This window comes from Rhamphochromis sp. 'chilingali' (assembly GCF_963969265.1).
Source record: "Rhamphochromis sp. 'chilingali' genome assembly, chromosome: 21".
NCBI classification, from domain to species: Eukaryota; Metazoa; Chordata; class Actinopteri; order Cichliformes; family Cichlidae; genus Rhamphochromis; species Rhamphochromis sp. 'chilingali'.
This window is the reverse complement of record NC_137949.1, coordinates 29,039,647-29,059,379: the sequence shown is the minus strand read 5'-3', so window position 1 is coordinate 29,059,379 and position 19,733 is coordinate 29,039,647. Positions and strand designations below refer to the sequence as shown.

At 40.2% G+C, this 19,733-nt stretch overlaps 1 protein-coding gene across 1 annotated transcript in view; it reads left to right on the top strand.

The window, feature by feature from the left end:
* Window positions 1-19,733, top strand: part of LOC308390178 (inositol-tetrakisphosphate 1-kinase-like) — a 31,974-nt gene that overhangs the window by 9,248 nt on the left and 2,993 nt on the right. Inside the window, exons 4-10 of the mRNA XM_080871893.1 lie at window positions 4,304-4,429; window positions 8,710-8,827; window positions 15,064-15,162; window positions 15,354-15,394; window positions 15,701-15,866; window positions 19,231-19,298; window positions 19,430-19,592. Coding sequence (XP_080728019.1) covers window positions 4,304-4,429; window positions 8,710-8,827; window positions 15,064-15,162; window positions 15,354-15,394; window positions 15,701-15,866; window positions 19,231-19,298; window positions 19,430-19,592 — 781 coding nt within the window. The remainder of the gene's footprint in view (window positions 1-4,303; window positions 4,430-8,709; window positions 8,828-15,063; window positions 15,163-15,353; window positions 15,395-15,700; window positions 15,867-19,230; window positions 19,299-19,429; window positions 19,593-19,733) is intronic.

The following is a 19,733-nucleotide window of genomic DNA, read 5'->3' as shown; positions in this document are numbered from 1 at the left end:
ACACTCACCCTAGCGTGCCATCATTGCAACATGGCATACAGAATAAATGATTTATCACATGTCTGTCTGTTCTCTGCACATACTCTTTGGGTTTGCCTGACAACAAAGCAAAAGTCAGGTGTGATGCAGCTGAACTAGAATGAGACTAAGCAGAGGCATCGCCAAATAATGACTGTGGTCCTTATAATTTGTGTGCAGTGTACTTACTGATGAGCAAAGCACTCCACAAGCTTTGTCTTTGCTGTTTGCTTAAGATCATGAATGTTAGTTTCCCATAGGGGAGAGACTGGCCCCACAGCAGAGCTACATCAAAGCTGAAAATATGTTAGCCCTGACCTACCCTCTCCCTCCAGGACCCAGCCTTTTTTCTCCGCTGTCCGTCACCACTACGGCCCACTGCTACCTCTCAGTCCCAGAGGGACTTTGAAAACCATCAGCTGACATTTCTGCTTTTAGCATTTAGAAGGACATCAGTGACTTTACTGCTGGGTTCTGGGATAAGCTCTAAAGCAGGGTCATTCTGTCAGTGCACAGGGAGGAGAGAGAGCTTCATCCTGTGTGATGTGTCTTTGCCAATGGGTGATGACCCCACAATCTAGAGTCCTGTTTTTGTGGCAGGGCCAGGCTGTGGATGGGCCCTCTGTGTGTCATATAAGCAGAAGATTAAAAGCAGTGCCTCAGTAGAGACAAATCCCCATCAGGCAGGCCCTGTCACACTGCTAGGTAGAGAAAAAAGAAAAAAAAGGTGGCTCTTGCCACTGGCGTAGCCCTGTCATCACTGCTGCTCACAGCAGCTAGTGTTAAAGACTCAGTAGTTGTTTGACCACAGGTGACAACACATTTTATGAGTATGACTTGCTAACACAGCATTGGTCAGGTCATGGCAGCATGTTTATGTGTTTTATACATCTGCCATATGCTTGCACCACAGTGTCTATGTGTCCTATGACCACACGATTCCTGATAAACCTGCTGGATAGGCGCAACAATAATTCAATAAAGCAGTGTTTGTTTTTGAAACCTTTTTTATTACAAATGCTGTAGAAGTTGTTACATAATATGATCGATTGCCTTCCTGTTTCCATTGCATTTCACTTCATGAAACTGGTTGAGTGACTTTTGAATCCACTAGACACTTGTATGTAAAAACTGTACCAGCAATATTTATCAGAAAGCTTTTGCTCTCAGAGGTTTCCAGAGATCTCTTGACTTGGGGTGGGTGATATGATGATTGTAAGATTATGTACTCCTGTGTTAATAATATGTTTAACATCTCGAGCTTAAAACAAAACTGAAAGTTTACCAAAATCAGAGGTTCTGCTCTCCTTAATTTAATATGGTAACAGTAAAGTTACATATGCGATCATGTTCTGTACAGTTTCAACTATGTTGGTACATATTAAGCCTTCAGTTCATGTAGTTACAAACAACACAGATGCAGATTCACTTTTCAAGAATCAGTTCATGTTAACATGTTGCTGAAGGGTGTGAACTGAAGGGCGTGTTTCTACAGGCAGGAATGTTCAGTTCATTACAATGAAATCCAACAGTATTAAGATGGCCAGAGGAAGAAATGCCATGTTGATATAGGATAATGAGCTCTTAAAGAAATTCAGCTCAACTTGAAAAGCAGCATGAAAATATGATGAAGCATGTCTTTTCTTTGGCTTCACCTGCACAAGTGCGGAGGTAGGTCTCCCCTGCAGAATTGGTTTTCCCTTCATTGGGAGCAGCGCTGGGCTCTTCAAATCACGGACAAACAGTATCCCACATTCTTGATATTTAGTTCACAAACACTTGTTGTAATGACTAACTACTCCTGACATTTTGGAGATGTTAGCTCTTTATACAGTAAAGTTACAGTGGGATACAAATAATATCAGGCTGATCCTGCCACGATTTGTCCCCCCGGTTCAAATCACGGACAAACGGTCTCCCACAGCTGTTTATGTTTTTGAACCCATTTTGCACAGAGAGGCATTTTTTTTGAAAAATGTATTGATATGTTGAATATTATTACACAGGAAAAAAACAGCTACACGTAAAATAATGACACCGTGACGCCTCTGCCTTTGTAAATGGAGGGACAGTAACTGCGTGTAAAACCCGAAGATAGTCAGATTAACAGTATTTTGTCTCTATCTGCCATTCTGCAATTCCTCTCATGTAAACAATAACGTGGCGCACAGCTGACGTGAAAAAAGACACATACCTTTGACGTTGCGTGACGAACTCTGTATTCCTCGTCCACACGTAAACGCAGAAAAGGAGTTTTAAAAAATCTCAGTTTTCGGTGATTTGAAACGCCGTTTACGTGTGGACGAAACGGCTGCGTTTTCAAAAATACCCGTGTAGGTGCAGACGTAGCGTAAAAGAGTTAGTAGTTTACTTTCTTACTACTGTAATTTATTACAGATTACTTGTATTTATTTAATTGTTTACTAAATGTTTGAGGTGTGAAATAAACCGCAATGGAGCAAAATATGGGCGTGTGTGGTTGGAGGATGTATTGGGGCGTGCGTGGGAGCGGGGGGGGAACATTTTTCTTGTAAAACAAAGAGGGGCCCAGCAAAAAAAGTTTGGGGAACTACTGCCTCAGATATTTAAGACTGCCAGATTTTTATTACATGTGTTAGAAAACACATTGCTGGTGTCTAACCAGAGTTTTCTAATGATTAATGTGTATCAAAGCATGTCTTCACTGATCTAGACCCCTTTTCTGGAGTTATTTTTCCTGCCCTGTCTTCACGTCACACATCAAAAGGACCTCTTTAAAAACTAACTGAAAACTGCAATCATGACACCAAACTAACTGTCATAACTTTAAAAGTTGTTATCTCACATAGACCAAACTCTGTCATAACAGTCTAAACACAGCGACAGCCCCGTTGTGGTAATAATTTCATCATGTTCATGTTCACTCGACACTGGTTGCTAAATTCTAGCATCTCTCCTCTGTCGCTTGTGATGTTGCTACATGCATGTGCTAACCTGCATATGCTTTATCAAACTTGGTGCCTTGTTTTGTCTACTTGTTAGCTACTTGGTCTCAGCAGACAGCCCTTTTCAACACCGTTAAACTTCAAACAAATGCTAATTTGGCTTTTTCTCAGAGGCTGTCGAATATGCTCAATGAGACTCGAGGTCTAGCCAGAGGGAGGCTGGAGTTTTCAAAGATGATGCCAGAAATAAATCCGGGTGTAATTCAAAGCAAAAAAAACCCAAACTCTTGCTAATCCACATTTAAAGCTGTAAATAAAGAGGTAGAACACTATGTAAAATCAGTCATTATGATGTTTTTATAACCAAAAAGTCAGAAAATAAAATGTGTTTCCTAGACCAGAACTTACAGATTTAAGAGAGATTTCTGTCTTCTATTAGGAGATTAGGAGTGTAAATAAGCCTTAAAGTGACAGATTAATGACTTTCCAAATGTAGCCACTGTTTTCTTAAAAATAATTCATCATCCTTGTAAGAGGGAAGCAGTTAAGCATAAAAGAATGTGTTTTTCAGGATGAAACAAAATCTACCCACTGTTTACTTTGTATACTCTTCTTTTCCCCCCCCTATTGTTCTATATGGTAGGAGTGATTTTGAATAACAGGCTAGTTCACTACAGCCATTATTCTGATTCATGAGTACATTAATTGCAACTATGTGTCTTTACCAGTACCACTTCATACCTGAAGCGATGCATCTACAAGTACATGAATATGTAGATTTTCTGTTTAGCGTGTATGCAAGAAGTAACTGATGTGAATAAATGGTGGGTTAAACAAAAGGAACCCAAAAGGTCAGGCAGAAATCCTATGACTTATTTACTAGCAGTAGGTCTTTGCAGATTTTGCAGGAAATGCGGGACGCCGTGACTTAAGAACTCAACAAATTGCAGGATTGACTTGATGTTGACCTGGCATACTGCAGGTGTGAAAGTGCTTATTTGTAACTGCTGTAGTGTTGGTTTTACACTTCCTTTCTCCGCAGCCAGAGACACAAAAATAACCCCCACACCCATAGCACTTAAAACCCTGACTAAAATCTAATGGGCCAAGAATCTATAATATTGCGTTAGTAAGTCACAGATTTTTCAAAGCAGTTGTGACTTTTTAATATTAACACCTGAGTTTTATAAAGATAAAGTGTGTGTGTGTGTGTGTGTGTGTGTGTGTGTGTGTGTGTGTGTGTGTGTGTGTGTGTGTGTGTGTGTGTGTGTGTGTGTGCTGATGGATATCCATTTCAAAAATGGCTAATACATCCCAGACTGCACAATAATCTTTGACCTGTTTTACACTTCTGTCTTCAGCTGGACCTCAGCCAGCCTCTAGAGGACCATGGACCCCTGGATGTCATCATCCACAAACTGACTGACCTTATCCTTGAGGCTGACCAGAATGATTCACAGGCTGTACTGTTGGTACAAAGAGTACAGGTATGCATCGGTCTGTCTTCCTGCTTATCCCTCCCTCCTCCCCATGTATTCACAAATAGAAAAACCAAAATTTAGGAGAGGACAAGGCCTAGAGAATGCTATTCACACTTTTGGCCTGTTCATTTGGACACACAACAATCTAAAGAAAATAGATACACACACACACACACACACACACACACACACACACACACATACATTAAGAAAAATGAATACACTGTATGTGTGGGAAACCGTCTAAGTTCATCCTTAACCTTGGGAATGGTAATAGTGTAGGTGCCATAATGAATAATCTCTACTAATAGATGGATAACAAATACTCCAACTTCTTATTCATCCATCAATTTTATGTTTTATTAAATATCAAACAGGTCCAATCTAAGTTGTAAAATAGTTTAATACTTATTCTTTGTCTTGATTTCATAGATCCATATCTAGATGAAGCTATTATTGAAGCAATTGCATGGCTAATATTAATATTTATTGTTCTATTTTGGCTGTTAAATAACCAAAAAATAATTTGTTACTCAAAATATTTGACACAGAATTTCACAGGTTATGCAGCCTACATTCAATATTGAGATTAACTGGTCTTTAAAAAGCTTTTTTTTTTTTTTTTTAATGTCGCAAATGCAGAAAAGTCTTGCGACACTGATTGGCTTTGACTGATTGGTTTTGACTGCAGCCCTAGTACCGGCAATAAACATTTATGGGTGACCGAGTTTTACATTTACGATTGTAAATGACCCAGTTCAAGGAATCAGGTAATGTGTTCAAAGAATCAGCCAGGCAGATCACAGGAACATACATGCATTAGCAGCTATATTTGAGCACGTGGTCACTCATAAATCCTTAATGTTATCTCTGAAACTTTTTTTTGTTCTTCCTGAACTAAGAAAAATCTCATGTTCAACGCATCAAATTTGGAGCTGAAAACCTACTTTAGAAACATGCTGTTCTTCTCTGTGTATGCATTCATTAATCTGGCAGTGGTACAGATGGTGTGAAAATGAATTTTATTAAACTATCTTGCACTATGCCTCCGTCTCTCTCTTAGTGACTCAGGAGCTGTAATCGTGATCAGAGTCACGCAATTCTGTCACCATGTCCCTGACTGCTCAATTAAGAAGGGCAAACAGGATGTGAGAGTGGAGCAATCGCTGACATCCTGCAGAACCTGGTCGATATTAGCACAGGCCTGCATTTGATGCTTGACAGTGTACATATAGACTTGTTATTTAGTGAGTTACGTATGATAAAAAGCGCTCTAGATTCCTGTGGATGTGCAAACCAGTGCAATTTTTGACTTACATTTTCACATCTTGTCAATTTCCAGAAGCAAGGCATGGATTTGCTCCTTTGTCTTTAAAAGTTCAATCAAAGCAAAAACTTCTTAGCTGCCTAATACCATGTACTGAGCAAAATGTGGCTGGTTTTCATCAAGCTGAAACCCTCAAGGGCTCAGAAAGAAAACTAAAACTGTAGCTCATACAGTGGCCACTTGAGACTGACTCCAAATGTAAGCCATTCTGCAGAGCTAAAAAGCATATCTGCAGGTTTATACAAAAATTCGACACTCACTTTATAATATTATTGCAATTTTCAAGTTTTTGCAGAATAATGAATGTTGCTTCAAGTTGTGCTCATTGACAGCATTAATATGTTGACAGCAACATATTAATAGGACAACATCATGTTGTCCTATTAATATGTTGACAGCAACATATTAATAGGACAACATCATGTTGTCCTATTAAGATAATAGATTAGCCATTAGCTTGCTCCGAATTAGGAGTCACGCTAAGTATGTCCAGTGTTGGATGGTTTTAAAATTATTATTAGGTTTTCCCCCAAACATAACAAAAATATTGTGGCTCCCTGTGGATAATTGGTGACCCTTTCATAAGTTCTCTGAAGGCTTTTTATTTATTTAAATATATAATTCATCCTTTTGCTAAAGCTTAGAGATTTTGTCACTTTGATTTACCACTACTGTTAGCTGTAGCCGTCTGGCAGCCCTCTTAATCATCATTCATCTTAATGCATACCCTATGCTTAGTAGTGTTCATATCATTATTTACTAAATAAAATTGAACTGTGCACATTCGAATGAGTCGTTTAGATTGAGACGGGAATTTTTCTGTATTTTTTGCGTTGCCTTAATGTTTATTCAGTCAGCCAGTTGATCTTCAAGCTAAAGGTCTCCTCTCAGTTGGCTGTACGAATTACAAAGAAATGTCATCCTGTAAGCATCGATAACATCTTTGTAGGGTTTTCTTCAGTTCAGAGGAAGTGTGTGTGTTTTGTGTTTTATTACAGTATTTTCTTCCTTTTAGTCAGTACTCAAACTTTACCACTGTAGTTAGTGGTTGACTTTAATATCAGCGGGTAAATCAGCAGCCAAGTCTTGTGGCTGAGTCTTCTCCTCTTTTGTTCTGCGTGTTTACCTGAACACAACTGTCATCTGTGATTACATTTCCACTGGAAATATATGTGTTGGCGTAATTCTAATGTTACACAGCTATGATCATAAATAACCCGGTTGTGTCGAGGAGAGAATAAACCGTCATCTCTAAAATAGCTCTTTATGAAAACAAAATGTCGTCCTGAGATGCACTCTGGTTATTCAGTGGCCCTAGGTGCGAGCCGTGTTCGCAGTAAACCTTGGACAAATATCATTTGCGTTCTCCAACTAAACTGCGAAGATAAAATGGCATTTGTAGCTAATTACCAGGCGCTTTTATCTGTTGTAGATTTTCTTTTTTTCGTTTACCTCGCTGACAAATGGGTGTAGATCGCTACAGTCGTAATTTAGGTCTTCCGGGCTTCTCTGTACTTGACATCTTATGTAAGCTGAACTGATGTGGTAAATCGCACCCATCTGGTTGTAGTTGTGGCTAATACAAATGCTAAAAATAATGTATCGCTTCAGGTTTGACAACTGTGGCATCACAGACATGGCTTACAATCAGCAGGACAGATTAGATGCTCTTCTGACCATATTCCCAAAGACAAACCCATTTATTCTTCTCTGGAAACGGATCTGCTCTGAAATGCGAACAGCCCTCTCTTACACCCACGCTGACATACGTCTGGCTCTTTTCCTCTCCAGCACCTGCTAAAAAGCGTTGATCTCTTTCTCAACTCCCCCTCTTGTCTCTGTTTAACTGCATTTCTTCTTCTGAGATGCAGAATTCAGCAAGTGACTGTCCCTATCACAGAGTATTCCTCTGAACTCCTGGAAGATTAGTTTGGATTTATTTATTTATTATTTATTTTTTCCGTGGCAGCATATTTTACTTACATAACAGGTCAACTGGCTTTGATTAGCGTTGCCTGTTAGATCCCGGCAAATCCTGCAGATGGGTCCTCCATGTCAAGGCAAAGGCGTCGGTTTACATTCTTTGTGCTATAGCGTGTGTGTGTGTGTGTGTGCTGAGACTCTGTTCAAAAATAGACATTTATTTCCACTGTACATGTGCTTGATGTTTAATATTGCACGATGTGTTTAATTTCATGTTAAATGTGTGTGACAGCGGAGTTGTGATGTGAGCAGGCGGGCTGTTTGTGTAATGTGTAGGCCAGCCAGCTCCACCTGACAGCGTTTGTGACTCAGTTTGAAATCGCTCGGAATGAACTCTTGGCAAAGGGATCCATGTAGCCGAAAATCAAGTGTGGAGATGATGGAGAGCGGCCGAGAACAGAGAGGTGGTGTGAGGACTGAGTCGGAGGAAAGCCGGGAAGGCGAGAGAAGAGAAGGGGACTGCAGTTATGTAAAATGGCCAGCCTCATGCTGATCTAACAGCAGGTCATGCAGAGATGCAGTGATGTAACCTATAAAGACCCGCTGGCATACATCTCATGCTCTCTCTAGCTTACACACAAAAACAGATTGAGGCATGTTGACCCTTCAACTCAGTGTTTGGATTTGTCTACGTGATTAGTTACGTTTAAAAAAATAAATAAATAAATAAAAGCCACAAACATTTCCATTAGTAAGTCATCAGTTATTTTTCCAAAAAGTCGGTTTATTTACACAGAATAAGAAGTTTTGGGAAATCATAGCCAGGATATCTGGATTCAGATATCCAATAATGGCAATTTTCTTTTTAAGTCATGGCCTTTGACCATAGTTATGTTACTGTAAGCAATACAAAACCTGTTTAGTCATGATGCAGAGAACTGCATCTGTGTGGACATACATGAAAAATAACATTTATAATAATGGTAAATGCTCTCTGAATGTAAAAATTAAGAGGTTTGTAAATCTGTGTTTCAAGGACTACATTGATGCCCATCCTGAAACTATCATCCTGGATCCACTTCCAGCTATCCGAACTCTGCTGGATCGCTGCAAATCCTACCAGCTCATCCACAGATTAGAAAGCTGTATGCGAGGTAAGGTCTTGTCGGTAACTTCGTGAGACTAACTGGTGTGAGGCTCAGTTGCATTGGAGAAATTTTGGAACAAATCAGCGTATTTCAGTGAAGGAGAGGATTTGCTCACTAATTAAAACCTGTACTCACACTTTAGACACTGTCACTAACACCTGGTAGTTGTTGGGGTTTTTTGGGAGGTTTTTTGTACCCGATATAATATATACAATAAAACATACTTGTCATAAAAATATATTCAAGTACAACAGTACATGACAAATTGAGGTACTTTTCTCGTATGTCTCCTATACAACATCTCATAAAGTGAAAGAAGTATCACTGGGGAGAGCTCATAAAAACGCACTAACATTAGTGATAAATTAGGAAATGGATGATGGGTAAAAAAATCAAATCAAATGAATAACAAAGCTGGGAACCATTCCTGTAACATGTGAGCCTTGTCCAGTGAAGACACGGTCTCCCTGCATCACTGACGACTGTGGGAGAAATAAACAAAAAGACACAACCACTAAGTGAGATTTATGAAAATCACCCAACATTAGTGTTTTAGGGTTAACTTTTCACAGAAGACAGATAGTTGGGCGATGTGTTCTGTTCTTTGAGTGAACTGAATGTCCTGCTTTGTATAAACCGTTCGCCATTAAAGATTCAGCTTTGTTCTCGGGCGACTGTGAGATAAGTGGATGGCTAGCACCATTAGTGTCTCTGTTCCTAGCTCGCTATGTGAAAACAGAAGCTGTCTAAAAATAGGCTTTGATTTTGATTTAAAAGCCACGGCCTTCTGTTTAATGTTATTGAGAGGGAAGTTGAGGTTACCTTTAGGACCTCTGACTGTGCTCTTCACATCCCAGGGAAGGGGGAGCAGAGAGGCGCTGTAGCTTCTCACTTGAACTGTGTTACTTTAAGTGTTCGCATTTATATTTACATAAACATGAGCTGAGCACTTTGCTGATATCATAGTTCCTCCTTTCTATTTCTCTCTGCTTTATCGTAGCATGATCAGAACTTGCCTTCAGGTCACTCGAGCAACACCTTCCCCTGTCACTGATCAAGTAAACTTACCAGCAGACGATGGCTTTTAGCTACAGAGGGACATTCCCTACTGACACACACTGCAAGCACACCTGTGACTCATCCACATTTCCTTTAAACCCATACATGGCAGGAGAAAATAAACCTTTATAATTATGATCTCACCAAGTTTGTGTGTGATGAGCTGCAGTCTGATGTCAGAGCAAAGACTCAGAGCTGTATCAGCATGTCGGTGCTTTCCTAAAATAGAAATACGAGAAGACGATGTCTTTTTTATCCAAACAGACACGATTGCTGTTACGCAACAGCGAGTTTAAGATGCATCACTCCGCCTCACTGTGTGTGATCGGTTTGAAGAGGAAGATGCTTCACTAGCTGCATTTTACAAAGCTCTTTTTTTTCCTTTCACCATTCTACTTCCATTAATGTAAGTGGTGCTGTCTGCTCACAGTTAGGCCTGCATGCCAAGGCATCCATGACAATTTAGTCATTTTAGAAGCAATGATACAGTAAACCTGTTGTAATACTAGACTGTAGACTATCAGCATACGCCCCAAGTTAAAGAAGAGGATAGTGTAAGAGATTTTAGGGTTTGGGGTTTTTCTTTTCTTTTCTTTTTTTCTTCTTCGTCTTCCTTTTTTTTTTTTTTTTTTTTTTTTTTCTTCTTCTTCTTCTTCTTGAGCCTTGCTTTCCTAGGCACAGCCTCTTCCTCCTCCTTATCAGCAGAGACCATGGAGTCCTGAAGCAGCTGCCAAGGCAACCAAGTACTTAAAGACCATAGAGAGCCGGCCATGTTTCAGTCTGTATGACTCAGAATAGTACTCAATAGGAGGAAACACTTGAGGTGCGCTTGTGGAAAAGCAAACCTTATTTTGTCACTCGAGTGGCCTCTCAGTATTAAATGGCCTCAGTCACAGTGCATTTAGCTGTTCTTCTCCAAACTGTTTAAATGAAAATAAAATTAAGTGCAAGATTTAGCTCGTCCTAATGCTGTGTTTAATGTAGAGCAGCCAGAAAAGAGCCACACGAGCACTAATGGATCAGCGTCACTGGAAATTTGGCTCCGATCTGTTGTCAGAGTTGCTTTGTGTTTCCTATGTGAGCCAGACCAAGGTAACTGTTTATGTTACTTAGTGGAATCTGCTGGTTCCTGTGTATACACGAGTTTTTGATATCTTAGTCTGTTTTTTATAGACAGAAACCGTTGTCACACCAACTCTTAGTCTTAAACATTTTCCTCTCCAGCTCAAGATAACAACAGAAATTAAACTGAAACTATTTATACAACAATCCAGTTGTGCTCCCTGTGCTGCAGTATTATTCTGTCTCTGTGAGGACCAGCAGAGCCAGTTTATGCAAGTGATCAATATTTAATTATAGATATTTCTGTGAATGACAATGAGAAACAGTTGTGAGCTCAAAGAGTGCCACCTTGAGTTTCTGCCTGTCAGGTTCACCTGCCCTACTGTGCTTTGATCGTCATTACATAATACCTGGATTTGCATGTTGTGGGAAAACAATCACATTTTCCTTTTTTCTTTCTTTTTTTTTTCCATAAATGACTCATAATTTTAATCGGAGCGTAAGCCTCTTAGAGCACGACATTGACACAAGCAATGCTCTCGGGGCATAGCCGTGTTTCCAGTTCAATTTAGAATATTAAAAAATCCTGCTGCTTTGCTTTGGAGGGACAAGAAGAGAGCAGCAAAGAGAGGATGCTCGGGTTTCTAGGAAAAAAGCTCTAAATAGCAACAAGAGAGTCTAGCCTTTCACTTAAACAGCACCACAGTTTAGCAAGTATAATGAAACTTGGCTCTCTGTAGTTCCCTATACCTAAATCCCCAAACAAGAGAATAGTGTCGTCTGAGTTTAAGTGTTAAAACAGGCCTTTTGATTATTTTCTTTCCTCTTGAGTGACCGGTTAAGGCCTATGCATTTGGAGTTTATTTGACTGTGTGTTTATGTTGTAATCTAGTGGACGAATGACTTAATATAAGGGATGTCCTGATCCTGAAGACTTCATAACTGTATAATCCCACTTTAAAAAGTACCTCATTGTCCATTGTAGAGGCCCATAAAGACTGTCCTCGGCTCCGTTGGGTCTGCTGCAAGCATGTAATGTTTAGACAGAGCCAGAGATTGATCCTCCCCTCCACCTCCTTCCCCCCTAAAGTGTCAGCCAGAGCCAAGCACGCACACTGTTACAAACTTGGCTACTCACGCGTGTCCACCAGTCTCTGCTCTTTTTATTATAAAACCTGAACTTGGAGCTTGAATTTCTTTTCTCATTTGACAAGGCTCGGGGCTTTTGATGGTTTTTGTTTAGCCAAATGTAACACTATCAATCTTTGGGAACTCAGTGACGTAATGGGCATGTTTTTACATCAGGCTTTTCTTTTTATTATGATGCTGTTCTTGACCTGATAAAATAACATCACTAAAAGGGAACACAGTTGTAGGCAGTGCACAGATGACTCATGGGTAACCCTCCAGGCTTGCTCCCAGCACTGGCGGGTATGAAGCCAGCCCTGGAATGGTCCCAGCTTCACAGGCAAAGGTCGTAGTGCACAGAACAAGAGTATTGAAGCAACCAAAAATAAACCCTTTGTGGTTAAGTCTTTCTAAATAACCAGATTTATTTTCTTTGGACATAAAAATCAAACGCATTCCTGAAAATTAGTTTTCTAAATGGTGTGGAAACACATGTTTGCCAGCAGCAGAGCAGGGGAAGGTTTAATGTCTTTTTCTCTGACCCATCACGAGATGGAGGTACCTAAAGGATTTTCCTGGGTTATTAAGACATTATTTTCACAGCTGTAGCTAACATTTCACCAGAATCACCGCTGCATGTGATAAAACTGTCATAGGATCAGACTGGTAGAGCCTGGCTATGTAAATCACTTTATTTCAAGGTAGAGTTATTGCACTTGAAATGTCAGCACTATAAAGAAAAAACATTTAAAGAAAAACTGCTTGCAAAAATTCAGCAGTTTAAAGTTGCAGCAACATAATCTCAGTCTTAACTGAAATGTGTGTTTACAATATTAGTTTTGTACAGTAAGATTAAGGTTATTTCATCATTTTCTTTGGCTAAAGAAGCTACTGTATATAGTAACATAAATGCCTGTATGCATGAAATGAAAAATTATACAGTTATCGTGTTTATAGACTACACTGAATCTCTTACAATCTCTTATTTTAGCTACAATTGTATGATTTTAATTGTTGCCTGTTAATTTTCTGTGAAATAACAGTATAAGAGGATCCTTAACACCAAGCATCTTTATATGCTTCGTTATCACCTCGCACAGCAACAGTTGATATAACACCTCTGCACCAGCACCATTATGTTTTAGGTTTATCCCCATATCAGTTTCTTTTCATCTCAATCAACTGGGTCGGGGCTCTTGAATGTCAATGTCGGTGGTTTAAAGGTCAGCGTGACCTCTCAATAGCATTACTGCTATGCTCCTAATAATGAAATATCCCAAAAATGGATAACGGAATAAAATGATAAATTGTCGTTTATTTCCAAAAGGTCAAAGGTCAAATCTGGACAGACATACACTAGGAATTTGGAAAATATACAGACCTGATTCTCCTGAAATTATTCATGAGTAGCTCAGAGCTGGGGATGCTCTCCTTCAGTTTGCACATCTGGGAACTTCTGTAGCTTTAAGTTGAGTAGATGCTCGTAGTGAGTGTACCAGAATATTAGCCCAACGTCACATGAGCTCTGTACTGGGGGGAGCCAAACCAGCTGTGGACATTTTTGTTCGCACATGCACCTCTGTTGGTTTGTTTTTGTCTTTTTATTGAAAGAACTGTTGATGGTAGGTGAAAGCATAGAACATCAATATGATAATTCTGCTTCCAACAACTTCATTTAAGTTGTTTCTGTGGTTCCTTTTGGCCACTTGTACATGGTTTCTGTAAAACTCTGACTGCACCCAGAGTTCAGCACTCTGCACTGGACATTATTTAAGCAAATGAGATTCTCCTGACCTCAGCACTAGCATCAGCTGAGAGCCCTGCCACTGCTGAGGCCCACGGCACACAAAGACTGGCATGTTTCTATTGTGTTTTGGTCATTAACATTTTGCCAGCTGTTGTTTTGGCCCAGCCAATGATTTCCTGTGGCGTTATCTCCAACCCGTCCGCCTTATCGCCCCCATATACCTACTGCGGAGGGGAAATTACAGAATACAAAACATTAATATAGATGCATCCCCAGTCCTGATATGGTGCCGCTTGTCAAAGCTGCAGGATGTTTTTAAAATTTTTTTAGTCTTATCAGAACTGACCAACTTGCTGCTGCAGGATGTGATGGAAAAAAAATACTTGTAAACAGACAAAAAATATAGAGATGGGTGAAAAAGAAGCAGAATTTCTGTGGTTAATACTGGAGAATTTTAAAGACATTGTAACTGCAAGTGTGTTTGTTGTGAAATGTCAGGCCTGTGAGTCCATCAGGTGACGTGCCTGATGACTCTGCGTGTCCTCAGCTGGTTTATCCTTAGTTCCTCATTAAATTGGATGCTTTCCTATATTTCATCATTGTATTTGTGTGGGTTTTTGTGGTGACCTGAACTTAGATATTTTATGGACATAAAATAAGTATTTTGGACATGAGAAGGGATGGTGGATTTATTGAACAAAGGATGTTGAAGATGGATGTCACAGAGAGGATTCATGGATGTAGTGAAGGACAGAAGTGACATGACAGAAGACTGTACTAGGAATAGGAAGTAATGAGTCACTGCTGTGATCCCTAAAGGGATCAACAACAAAAACGTGGTGGTTAAGGTTAAGCAAGTAGTCGCTATGATTAATTTAACGTATGTGTTTGTAAGGAGCAGAAGGACAGTACCAGATGGCCTCTGCTGTGTTTCTTGTGTAAACACATCACAGGGATGAGTTATAAAAATAACTTTTTGACCTAGTACTACAGGTCATAGCATATGACTTTTAGCCATGTGAGTTGCTGAAACGTTATGTTGAAACTGTATGTTAAAGCTAAAACTGCAGAAGAAAATGAGTTTGATGTCTTAAATCTTCCAAAGTTGAACTGTGGATTAAACAAAGCAATAACTTTTATAAGTTTCTGTAGTGAAAATAACCAAGAGTACACATCTCCTGAGCATTAATATAGTCTTTCACCTTTTTCTCTTATTAATTAATTAATTAATTTTTTAAATATATAGATGAGAGGATTTGCTCTCCTCCATTCATGGTCCTCAACACTGAGTGCAGCCCAGACGTGCTGGAGCAAATCAAGAGGCAAGGACTCTCATTCCCCTTCAGTGAGTAGCTCCGCTGTTGTCATCTTAATTCCTTCTACTCACCACACATTTTTTTTTTTTTTTTTTTTTTTTTTTAAAAACCTGTTGCCATGTTTCTTTGTTCATCATCATCTCAAATATAACAAAAAAATTTAAGGGTTTGTGCTCTGCTGTAAACTCTGCGCTTTTCTTTGTCTTCATTTCTTCCACAGTTTGCAAAACACGGGTGGCTCATGGCACCAACTCCCATGAGGTAAGAGGCCCGCAGGATTCAGAGGTCACTCACACCCTCAAAAGTTTGCTTTAGCTAATACCTGTTCTGTTAGAGGATTGTCATTTAACTCTAGTCCAAACAGCAAAATCTGATAGTGTTATACCTCATGTAGGTATAACACTGTGGAGGCATTAAGTCTATTTGGCTAGCTTGCCAGGAGTGTCAATTTCAGCGGCACAAGCAGCACTGAATGAAGTTAGATTTTAACCTGCCTCTAACTGCTGATTGACCTCAATGTTTCCTGTCAAGTTCTTTGTCATTTATTGTGTGGCCTCCTGCCCACAGATGGCCATTATCTTCAGTGAAGAGGACCTGAAGGATGTGAAGCCTCCTTGTGTGATTCAGAGTTTCATCAACCATAACGCAGTGCTTTACAAAGTGTTCGTGGTGGGAGACTCCTACACTGTAGTGGAGAGACCTTCCCTTAAGAACTTCCCTGCTGGACCTGCAGGTAAGGTTAAGAACGGACACACAGTGAGAGGGAGAGTGACAGGTGGGGAAGTCCGAGCGCTGCTTACAGGCACACTGGTCAGTCTGTGCAATCTGCACAGCTTCTCCAAATTACCCAATAAAAGAGCTCATAAAATGGCTTTATGGTCCCTGTGATTGGACCTGTTCGCCCTTTTAAGGGGTGCAGCAGAGTGCAATTGAGTTATACCCTGTTGGTACATGTTGTCAAAACTAGACAAGAGCAGCAGTGTTTTTCTCCATAAACATGTCAAAAGCTTTACCCATGACGTGTCTTTGAATAAAGGGTTATCCCCAGACACAAACGACTCCAGTATTTGCATGTGATACAGCAGAGGCCCACATGCAAATCATTTTTGCCGACAGCGTAGTCGTCCGCTTTGTGTAACCATGCAGACAGGATGGCTGGTTTCAGCCTGGAATGCTGGTACAACAGAAAAGCTCACCACAGCACAGCAATACACCTGCACAGCGCTTAGGTCATTGTCCCCCACAGCCTGAAGCTATGCATTATGTTTTGTACCTAGAAAGTGATGGAAAGGGTGCTTTGAAAGGTTGAAGTATGGGTTAGTGTTTGGAAAGTGAGAGATGGGCTGTCCTAGTCAGCCTTCCTTCTTAAAGTGAAGCTTTGCCCATCAAGCCAGGGAATGAATGAGCCAATCCGCCGAACATTTCATTACCGCGACCTTCGCCGTGCCGAAGGGCAGATTTATTTGGACAGTGATGGAACACAGTTTCCCTCCACTCCTTTCTCTCGAACACTGATTCATGTTAATCATTACAAGTTAGAAATCAGAGAAAACGTAGGTAAAAATGTTGTGATACATTCCTGTCACATTTATCAAAGAAAATTCCTCACCCGAGCCCAATGAGTAACCTATTGATGTAAACATATGGACAGTGTTGGGAAGGTTACTTTTAAAATGTATTCCGTTACAGAATACAGAATACATGCCCCAAAATGTATTCTGTAACGTATTCCGTTACGTTACTCAATGACAGTAACGTATTCTGAATACTTTGGATTACTTAATATATTATCGTGCTTTTTACAACTACGTGAATGTACTATTGCTGTGTGATTTATTACTATTACTGAAGGTCCGCGACTCCAAACTGTAGTAAAGGGACCTCTGACTACTACGGTGGGGTCCCTGTCGGCTCGTAGCCGAAAAATAGCTTTACTTTGTTGTGTGGGTCAACTTTTCTTGCGAGAGACAGAGAGAGGCGTTGAAAGACTGCTCCAACCGAACTTATTGTTTTTGGAGGAAAACACGAACACGGTGTACAGTCGAGTCTTAATAGCTTACTTACAACTGGGCTCGTCAGGCACTCTTCTTGGCTGCAGTGGTTATTATTATATTTACATGCTTCCAGCTCCCGTTTTTCCTCGATGACAACTCGTACCTTTCCACTCCCCTTTTTCTCTCTCCCTCCTCGCGCTCACAGACCCATAACGTGTATGGCAGTCCATTCTCCCTGCAACACGGACTACACTGCCCATGATGCTACATTCTTTAGAGCTATGCTTGTAGCATTCTGCCTGTTAGCTTAGCACAACAACAACAACGAAAAGGCGCTCTCTCACCCAGGAAACACACAGTCGCAGAGAGAGAGAGCGTCGCCCTGTAACCATGGCAACCGTAACCCTGCCGCCTGGAACAACAGAACGTAGCTGTCAAACAAAACCCAAACAGTCCTGACCCGCGACAAGATGAAACAGGAAAGTACCGCCGTGTAATCCATTTATTTCAACAAAGTAACTGTATTCTGAATACCACCTTTTTAAACGGTAACTGTAACGGAATACAGTTACTCATATTTTGTATTTTAAATACGTAACGGCGGTACATGTATTCCGTTACTCCCCAACACTGCATATGGAACACTCAACACATTGTAGGTATGACTGAGAGACTTGTCTTGAGAGCTTAAAAAATGGCCAACTGCAGTTCTTTAGGGTTCACCTCTCATCCAAGAGGCTTCTTCAGTTCTAAAAACAAATCATGCACAGTCCTGGGCATTTTACTCCTAGTGGAGGTTGTCCCGTTTGAAAGTGGTCCATTCACAGTGCATGTAAACTGCCTCCTTTACTGCTCTTTCAAACCATCTTTGTTCAAAACAAAGTGAATACTGGGATCCTCGACAGTATTGTTGATCCTTTAGGTGCAGGTGTACAGCCGAGTCTTGTTCTGCTGAGGTGGCTGGGCTATGCATTTATCAAGTGGCTGTTTGGTTTATCCTTTGTGGAGGTCTGAGCACGCCAGGATATGATGTTGTCTTCAGCTCACAGACTCGACCTGGATGACTTGAAAACTTTTTAAGATGAAAAAGAATTACATCAGTGTGGTTTAGTTACATTCTTTTTTGGGGGTTTTGTTTGTTTTTTAAATACCAGGTATTCAAATTTAGAAAACATGAGTTTTACTTACTAAAGGCCATGGTTGAACTGTGGCGCCACCTAGTGCAGATGATGGAAAATCTAGACAGCTGCACCGTTACACCAGGACTGCAGTCAAATAGGAACTTTCCAATGAAAAACGACTGAGTGAAGTCACCCAGAAGCATTTGCATGGCAGCCTTAATAAGATGTGTTTAAAGTATCTAAATACTAAGAAAAGGTCCTTCGGTCTGGTGTATCCTCTATTGAGAAAATTCAAAACAACATACTGTCAGAGGGTTCATGGAAATAAGCAAACAGTATAACTGGCAGGCAAGGTTGTTCATTTTTAAAATAATTAATAATTTGCTTCCACTTCATGCCCTAACTTGCTGATATTTTTTAAATTTGAATAACAGACTGGTAAACCCACAGCTGATGTCTGACATAAGGCTGCAGGAATAAAGCCGCCTTGTTCTGAAGTTGTTTTCTTGCATAAACAGTCTGTTTAGTTCAGGATCATGAGCTACATATTAAACTGATTGTTTGCATTGGTTACAGTTCCTCAGGCTAAGTACTGCTGTTTTGCAGCCTTTATGATTATCAATAATTAATCCTACCTTTAGTCACAGATATTGAAAGCCTTAAAAAATGTAGAAGTCACTGTGGGGACAGGAAGAGAACATGTATAATTGGACATGATGAGGAACTAATCTCAACGGGTCAGCATTTTTTGTCACATTTTTAGGCTTAAATAGGTTTCTCAATAATGAAGTTATATTTTTCACCAGTTCTTATGTTTTATTTGATCTACATGAAAGTGTATGGTAGGAACACATGGAGCGAACATTTTCCATTGATGTCGGAAAAGTGATTTGGGAACTAATTCTTTGGGAGTTTCTTATGTTTCGTGTAGTCAACACTCTTTAAAATTCCGCCTCACCCTTTCCCTTTGTTTCTGCTTCAGACAGGAGAGCCATTTTCTTCAACAGCCACAATGTTTCCAAACCAGAGTCGTCCTCAGACTTGACCTCGGTACGTCCAAAATGTCACTGAATGAAATGTCATCTCGTTTCTTTTCTAATGTCTTTGTTCTTTTCAGGGCCACAACCCTGACTTTTAAAGGCTGTGTAGCTAATGCACATTTTAATATTTGTTTCACCCAGAGAGAGAACGTGGAGGGAGTGTCTCAGCCACCCAGTGATGATGTCATCAGAGAATTGTCCAGGTCATTGCGAGAAGCACTGGGCGTGTCCCTGTTTGGCATCGATGTAATCATCAACAATCAAACAGGCCAGCACGCTGTCATTGACATCAATGCATTCCCAGGTAGGCACAGCCTCAATCTCACAGACACACACACACATAAATCATCTTCTTTAAAGTATCTGCTCATTAAGTGGAAAATAAACCTCCGATTTTACTGGGAGTTATAATGAATCCATCCTTAGAGCAGCCTTCACCTGTGTA